This window comes from Nicotiana tomentosiformis, chromosome 8 (genome assembly GCF_000390325.3).
Source record: "Nicotiana tomentosiformis chromosome 8, ASM39032v3, whole genome shotgun sequence".
NCBI classification, from domain to species: domain Eukaryota; kingdom Viridiplantae; phylum Streptophyta; class Magnoliopsida; order Solanales; family Solanaceae; genus Nicotiana; species Nicotiana tomentosiformis.
The window spans coordinates 135352798-135361822 of NC_090819.1; the positions used below are offsets into that span (position 1 = coordinate 135352798).

At 36.1% G+C, this 9025-nt stretch overlaps 1 protein-coding gene across 1 annotated transcript; it reads right to left on the reverse strand.

The window, feature by feature from the left end:
* Positions 1–335: 335 nt before the first annotated feature.
* Positions 336–8722, reverse strand: LOC104110229 (glutamate--cysteine ligase, chloroplastic). The gene is made up of 16 exons (XM_009619682.4): positions 8465–8722; positions 6539–6873; positions 5760–5910; positions 5440–5547; positions 5007–5099; positions 3944–4027; positions 3674–3742; positions 3528–3598; positions 3376–3444; positions 2240–2333; positions 2080–2169; positions 1910–1990; positions 1313–1405; positions 1021–1101; positions 869–938; positions 336–710 (listed from the first exon to the last, which is right to left on the reverse strand). The coding sequence occupies exons 2-16, from the start codon at positions 6862–6864 to the stop codon at positions 622–624; spliced, it is 1569 nt and encodes a 522-aa protein (XP_009617977.1). The 5' UTR covers positions 6865–6873; positions 8465–8722; the 3' UTR covers positions 336–621.
* Positions 8723–9025: the final 303 nt, after the last annotated feature.

The following is a 9025-nucleotide window of genomic DNA, read 5'->3' on the forward strand; positions in this document are numbered from 1 at the left end:
AGTAGTCTTCTGATCATATAGGGGACATGCACTTAACATACTCGAGCAAATGTGAACAAATAATCATGGATAAGGCTGAACATTATGCATCACTACTCCATTTTGCAACTGATAACTCCACTGCTGGAAATGTAGCAGCTTTCTGTGGTAACAATAATGCAGTATCTACCTGAAAAAATCACAGTAATTGCTGCAAATCACAGGATATATTGCTCATTTTGAACAGTAATCTTTTCAAGAATTTAGCTCACAAATGCTCGACAATGTGTGTGTGTGCGCTGTGTGTGAGAGAGCGAGAGAGGGAGAACCTAAGCATTAACAAGTAATGCTGGTGATTATGGTCAGCCAAGGTTCATTTATTTCATTTGCAAGGCAATGTTACTCTTCTGGGAAAATGTATGTCCCAGTGTATAAAAATGCTATTTGGAAGCAGATTGATCAGATCCAAGGTGAGCTACATATGACGTTTCGTGCCATATGATACATGTTACAGACAGATCTTAATCTAGCTAGATTATTTGTCTCATGATAGACAAAATTCGCAGATATCTCTCAAAAAGAAATTGAGAAATCATTTACAACATATGAAATGACTTAATTGAAATGCACTCTCAAACAACTTCAATAGAGAAGCTCCTCAAAGACAGGATCCACGCTTCGTCCCCACTTCCCATGGTACAATTCCAGGAGCTTCTCAGCTGGTGTTACACCTATCAGTAGTAATAGATACATGTCAAGTACAGCGAACAGTTCAATCAAAATTCCAAACAGCTCGAGCAGTTAAAAGAAAGTAGTATCATTTTGACATCGTGTTGTATCCAGAGAACAAGCAAAGAGATACTAACACAAGTTCAAAAAGATTACTTACCTGTTTTGACTACCTCGGTTACTTCATTCAAAAATCCTGTTTCCTTATAGCCTCTTCTCTCCAAGCCTTCCTGAAGATCAAAAATCAAACCAATAAGTTAGTAAACATGTAGAAATATGACAAGCCGTGGAGCATTAGAAGCGTTAACCCACCTTCGCCAACTTGACAACATCTTGAGCAACATGCTTAAGCAATCCATCTCGAAATGGTGTCTTCAAACCGCTTGTTGGCACCTAGCAAAACGGGTGATATTAATCATCTCTAATACTCTGTATAAGTTCTTAAACGACAAATTCTGAAGAACTGCAAATTATAACTTGATGAAAAACAAATGTGTGCTTTATGAAGAGTCCATGATACATTGCCCCTCTTTGTTTTCGAATGATTTTGCTTGTCCAAACGTTCATGCATGAGAAAAGAGAGAACTGTAATAGGATATATTACCTTATTCCTCAACATCTCTCTTTCTTCTGCAGTCCAATCAGACGTCATGTCCAAAACGGTTTGCAAAGACACCTCATCGTAGAGTATACCCACCTTGAAATTAAACCAAAAAAAAAGATTAACTAAGCTATCGGGTTCAAAGTAGACCATAAGAAACGTTGAACAGTCCCAACAAACAGGAGAAACAGAAAGAAGTTCCTCTCAGTGGGAGGGGAGGGGAGCACAACCAGAGGCAGATCCGGGATTTCAACTTTATGGGTTCTTGATTTAGAACTACTTCAAGTGCTAATAACGGGGTTCTAAATTTAATATTTGTACATATTTAATGAAATTTTTAACATAAATATAGTGTTTGAGCAAAAGCTATTGGGTTCAGCCGAACCCGTATCCGAGCTTCTAGCTCCGCCCCTGAGCACAACCATATCTTATTCTCCCTTTCTACGTTGCTTTTCCCATTGTTGGAAGTGGATGCGGTTAGGCAAACCCTTGCTGCAACTACTATTGTTTCTATCTGTAAGGTCACAACATAATACTAGCTTTCTTTCTTGTTTTTTCCAAAAATAAACATCATGATCCCTAGAGAAACAGATTTCATACCCAGAATGCAGGCAATGCACACAACCTTCTCCAAGGTCCTCCATCGGCACCTCGCATTTCCAGATATCTTTTGAGTCTCACCTGATAAAGTTAACCCAAGTTAATATTTTCATAAACTATACATAGACAAACCAGCGGTAAGGACATTTTCTCGGATGAAGCTTGCACACCTCGGGAAATATTGTTGTGAGGTGATTCTCCCAATCATTAAGAGTAGGGTAGTCGCCGGGAATAGGCGGAAGTTTTCCATTCATGAAGTCCTGCAGCAACGTTGTTAAAGAAGCACAAGCGAATGACATACAAATCTGTAATGTTGACAAAATAACTTACCCGGAAAGACATTCCAGCACAATCAATATACTTTTTCTTCCGATAGACAAAATACATAGGGACGTCAAGTGCATAATCCACATACTGCTCAAACCTGTGCCCATTAGAACAGAAAGTGTTTGCTTTGACAATGAAGTCTAACCATGGAAGTTTTGGAGATGTCAAGGAATGAATTCATTAACATTAAATACAAATCCTCATTTGATTCCTAACACATCATGTAACCCTGCTGAACAGTTCTCAAAGCAAGTTCGGACAACACATTTCGAACTCCAATAAATTTTAGCCATTTTCCTAACCCATCTCGACTATATAACGTAGGACAAGGTCATTCATAGTGAAATACATTTAACAAAAGGACCATGGGAGTAAGAGTACAAGGGTAAACATGCTTTCTTCTGACAAATCAAGAAGCCTTTTGAAAGATGACTATCCCACAGCAGCCTTAGGTAACAACTAAGATGAATGCACAATTCCAGCTAAAAATCATAATATGAAGGCATACATGCATTTACTGAACTCAATTCAGCATGCGAAAAAGTGAAGTCTATTGCTAGTAAACAGGAATGCCGCCTTCAAGTGGTCTCAAGTACAAAAGAGTTGTGCACCAGCGCAACATACGAGATTAAATTTACAAGGCTCTTTTGCAAGAGGTCTCTGACCTCCATACAGTGCTATATTCTTAAACTTCAGGGCCACTGCTAGGGGAAGGTGTCAAACATTTTTACATGATTACCAGCTGAGAGGTAATTTTTATTAAGTCATTACCTGTTCACGCTTTTACTTCTAAGAACTCTCAAAAACTAATAGTAGAAATCATGAGGCAGCTTAAAATTTGAGGCAATCCATTGAAAGAAACATTTATAATCGGAACTGAACATACAAATGAATCGGAATGTAGAAGTATAAGTTGAATTAACTTTTTTTACAAGTCAAAAGGTTGAATTACCTTCTTTTTTAAAAAAAAAAACAAGGGATTCATCTTAAAAATACAAAACGAGAAAGAAAATGTTAATATGGTTCCTAATGCCCCTACAAGTTGCACTCCTACTCTATCTAAAAAAAAAATCTCGACTGAAGACAGAAAGTAATATGTCATGACTCAAGAAACTATAAGTATTTGAAGAGAAACTTACCCAAAAGAGTCATCAAAGACGAAGGGAAGCATCCCAGCACGGTTATTATCTGTATCGGTCCAAATGTGGCTGGTGAAACAAACAAAGATTTGTAATGTACAAGTCTGATTATATTCCTCAGAGCAACAAGAACAGTATTTTAATACACATACCTTCTCATGCTGAGATAACCATTAGGTTTTCCTTCAGTGAAAGGTGAATTAGCAAAGAGAGCTGTAGCAATCTGTTTCATTAAATAGTTAGATTAAAGTAACTACATAACTTCCATGTAGAAAGAGAAAGGACAAAGGTTCCATACAGGCTGCAAGGCAAGACCAGCACGAAACTTTCTGATCATGTCAGCTTCAGAACTGAAGTCCAGATTTACCTGTTCAACAACAAATTCATAGATACCGGTTCAGCTTACAAATGCATGTTACCATGCAGGGCATGCGCAAAAAGAAAAGAGTTAAAAATAGCTTTTGAATGTTGCACAGTTGTACACAGTCCAATAGCCAAGGGGTAATGACATCCCATCAAAATGAAAAGAACAAAAAAACGAAGAGAAAAATAGAACCATTTAGCATACCTGAACAGTGCATGTTCTAAACATCATATCTAGTCCAAGTGAGCCAACTTTGGGCATGTAATTTCTCATAATCTCGTATCTCCCCTGAGTCAAAGTGCTTTGTGAGTGAAAACACCAGCTGATAGCAGATCTCAGCGGTCAAATTATACTTGAAAAAAGAAGTCATAACTAGATATATCTTTCAGAGCAAAAAAACCAGAGACAAGACACATAGCATTGATGTGTGAGAAGCACAATATAGAGCACTATTTTTAAATTACAGCTGCAAATCAAAATAAAATATCATAGTTCTGGCTTTGTTAAAGTAAATAACTAAAGAAAACAGAACATAAAAGAAGCTAGTGGGGGAAGTCTAGTTGCATTTCTAAATTGTGAAGACTGTGCTGGATAAAAACGTAGGCAAGATCTCTTGATAATTTACAGTTATTGGAAAACACTTACTAGATCTGGTCCTGGAATCGGGTTTACTATTAAGTGCTTTGCTATTAATCTAAATTTGCCTAATGGAGATGATGATGAATGATTAGCTCAAATGGCAATAATTACAGTTTTACACCTTTATATACTTGTCCTCTGGTCTTCTAAAGGATAAGATGTGGACAAGCAACATCTGAAACGTCAATCTGACTAAGTAATCATTGGAACAATATTTCATCTGTCTCTCCTGACCTCCTAGAGATATCAATGTTGATGAGATACTAGAAGACGTATTCCTCATTTTCATGATTAGAAGGAGGCGCAAAAAAGAGATCTTCTTCAAAAATAACTCTGTGCTATATGTCTGGATAGAGGTTCGTCGGTGAAAAAGATGAGGTGCTACAAAGCGATGGAATCAGAGAGCACCGGCCTGCACTACCTTCGTCGAATAGTTAACGAGACATGAAATTGCAATAGAAACAGGCTTCTACTGCACTTGACATGCTGAACAAATGTGAAATGGTCATGTACAAACTTGTGAACATCTTTTCACTGTTAAAGGCAGTCTCAAAAGGATAAGATGCTAAGGTACCAGCACGCTGGACAAATTTTTTGGTTACAACATAGATCAGAATATTGTTTTTACCTTCGGCATTACTGGTATATCTTTCAGCCCCCACTTTGGCTGGAATCCAGTTCCTAAGAATCCAATTCCCATTTCCTCTGCAACAGCTTTAACCTGTCAGCGAAAACTTTTACAAATCAGCAAAACTTAAAGTTCATCTGTGCAGCTTTTTCCTGGGGTTTGTGTGTGTGTGTGGGGGGGGGGGGAAGGGGGGGAGAGAAAGGAAGTACGTCCTTCAGCAAGCATACTAGCAGGCACACACTATGAGAAAATTCCAGTACCAAAATAAGTCATCAACCGCTTCCTGGAAGCAAAAATGGCCAACACATTCGGAGGATTTCTCCAACTCAAAAGAATAAGATTCCCTTTCGTTCCAATCCCCTTAGTTCAATCGATCTTTAATTGCCCAATATTTCACTAGAAAAGAAATTGATGGAGTTTCAAAAGTACGAACCTGGTAAAGATGTGAATTAACCTCTGCACAAGTTTGATGCAGTGTTTCAAGTGGTGCACCACTAAGCTCAAACTGACCACCAGGTTCCAGTGATATGCTTTGCTTTCCCTGTTCGAATGCGGTGCAAATTTATCCACCAATTATGTTAAAGTAAAGTCAGAACAGTTACTACAGACTTACACTTGGAAGAAAAAAAATGAATCAGGAATGGTACTTCTATTCATGCTAAGTTACAGAATACATTGTATAGAGCCATGATGAATACATCCTATAATAACTTAGACCAAAGTTCGCATAAAAACACTAAGTTCATGTTCTACCTGTTTCAAGCCAATAATCTTGTCACCCTCCATTACTTTTTCCCAATCAAATCGCTCGGCAATACCATTTAGTAATTCAGCTATTTGTTCATACTTCATGGGTCGCAGAGATCCAAACTCGAAACCAAACTTTTCATGTTCAGTGCCTATCCTGCTCATCGAGTTTTCAGAGAACAAGAAACGTTGAACTGATTAATATGGTCTAAATCAAGACACACGGTCAAGTAATATGAAATATTCAAATTACTCGTGAAGCATAAACCTAGTCACCAAATCTATGCAAAAATACATGATCCACGAAAAGTGGATCCCAAAACTCCATGTTCCTATATTTTACTACCAAAATTTCAACAATTCAAATTTTGCAAGAAAATTACAAACAGCAGATTCCTAGGAAATAAATTAATGTTTCCAGTGATCGAGCTGCACAAATGGTACGACTTGTTAGTTCAGTGTAGAAGAAGTGATCAAGTCTTAATTCCCTGGTACCCACATTTGGCAAATGCATGACAGTTAAAACGCTACAATAATTCTTTTTTTTTATGGAAAATAAAATGTAACACGCAATAATGACATACGAAAGGTATAAAATACATTTACTGTATCATACACTACAACAGAAGCTCAAGAAAGAAAATGAGTAGTATAACAAAAATATATAAGTGATGAAGAAATCCATAAATTACTCAGCATACTTGAAAGACAATCAAGTCATATATGTGATGAATGAACTAACTAATCTACTTATAGAGGCCAGATGGGAAAATGATTATTCATACCTCCATTTTTCTTTGGATTTGCATCCAGAAGCAAGATAAGCTACAAGGTCTTCTTTTGTTAATGGTTCTGCTGCAACGACGGCATCCTCTGTTGGAGGACTTGCAGCAACAATTGCCAGGCGTCCTCGTCTGCGTTCCATTACAACGCGATCCAAATAAATCCCCTGCATTCGTTTTGAGGAATTCCGTGAAGAAATATTGCCAAAGCATATCTCCTTCATTTTGAGCATCTCCATATTGTTCGTGATGCTGTTGTGTCCACTTATACATTTCATCTTTTCAGAGTAAATGCAATGAGAAGAACCTGCCTGAGACATCAAGGCCATCCTTTGTGCCTGAAAATCACGGGAGAAACTGACGTTCAACCACTTTTAACAAGAATCATGTACTCCCCCCATCTCATCTCACGTCATACCATTTGAGTTGACACATAGTTTAAATTATACTTTGACTTGTGTGTTACATGAGTAGTTGTAGAAGAGTACATTAATATAATATGTAACTAAAAGAGTAACTATGATGGGAATATATCACATGAAAATTTATTTGATTAGTCAAACAAATTTGAATTCTTGAAACCTGTAAAAGTTTCATAATAAAATTATCACTCAAAAAATGTCAAACCTTTCAGGATGTCTTAAGATATAAAACAGTTTTGTACAATTCAGAGTGCCCGTCAAATTGAAGACAAAGCACAACATTTCTCTATGACACATGGCAGAATAAACTTTTCGCCTCTTGGTTAAGCAGGAACATAGTTGTATACAATTCGATAGAGCCAAACCAACTACCCACCAAAAAGCCCAATCGTCGATCGGTATAAATATCAAAGTTGATATATACTATAGAAACAACATAACATTTGAAATCACAGTAATTTAGAAATTTACATACGTAGATTTGTCTTTCAACCAAACACTTCCCCTTCTCATTCCATATGGACTGTGCGGACACAATAAAGAAAATGTGTCGTGATATTTCTGTCTTGCATTAAGTATACTAAAATCCCATATCATAGAATGCAATCTTACACAATGCAATTTCACTTGGCACTTAAAATTACTTGGAGGAACTAGAAAAAAACTGAAACTAGTATAGCAGTCTACTCTAGGATACAAGTACCGACCACATTATCTAAAGCACTTTTTAACAAGTATAAATTTTGACTTTTCAAGATATATATAGTAATTGGGTGTCACAAAAATGATTTTGATTATTTTTTGGTGTGCTGGGGCGGCTATAACTCTTTCACTGCCATTTCTTTAATTTTCTTTGCTTATGTTTTGCTTTTATTCTCTTGAACTATGGGGGTGAGTACTGAAGCAGATTGAAAGTACTGAAGCTTTTATTCACTGCCATTCTCTTGATATTTCTGTCTTGCATTAAGTATACTAAAATCCCATATCATAGAATGCAATCTTACACAATGCAATTTCACTTGGCACTTAAAATTACTTGGAGGAACTAGAAAAAAACTGAAACTAGTATAGCAGTCTACTCTAGGATACAAGTACCGACCACATTATCTAAAGCACTTTTTAACAAGTATAAATTTTGAACCTTTCATCAATAACATCAACACCCATGTGGCAATTAACAACTATTACTATAAAACTAGCAAGACCACACAAAAACAACTAATAAAAAAACATGGGTTTTGCATAAAAACTGAATCTTGATTAACAACACCAACTCAGAGGGAAAAAAACACTAAACAGAACATGCAACAATAACAGATAAAAAAACATGGGTATTGCAGCAAAATTGAATCTTGATTAACACAACCAACTTAAAGAGGGGGGAAAAAGAAAATTCAACATAACATGCAACAGTAACAGAGAAAAAAATTATGGGTACTGCAGAAAAATTGAATCTTGATTTTAAAAAAACTAACTGAAACCAGCATAAAGTGACAAAAACTGATACCTTGGCTCAGTAAACACAAACAGAGAAATTGTAGGGTTTGGACTGGAAATTGATGGAAGCTTTTCAAGATATATATAGTAATTGGGTGTCACAAAAATGATTTTGATTATTTTTTGGTGTGCTGGGGCGGCTATAACTCTTTCACTGCCATTTCTTTAATTTTCTTTGCTTATGTTTTGCTTTTATTCTCTTGAACTATGGGGGTGAGTACTGAAGCAGATTGAAAGAAAAAGAATGGTTAATGTGGCACGGGGAACTAAAAGGTGCGGCACTATCCTTAGAGCCCGTTTGTACTAAAATAACTTTTTCACTTTTTCAGAAAAAATTTCACTTTTATTCGAAATGGGCTTGGCCATAAATTTTTAATTTTTGCTTAAAAATGAATTTTATAATTTTTCAAAAATCTAAAAAACTCCAAAAAAATATTTTTCAAAATTTTCACTCAAATCACTAATAAAACTTAAAAAAATAACCCAAAATTATATTCATATTCAGACACAACTCTAATTTTAAAATACCATTTTCACTTTAAAATAATTTTTAATTCTTTTTGGAATTAGT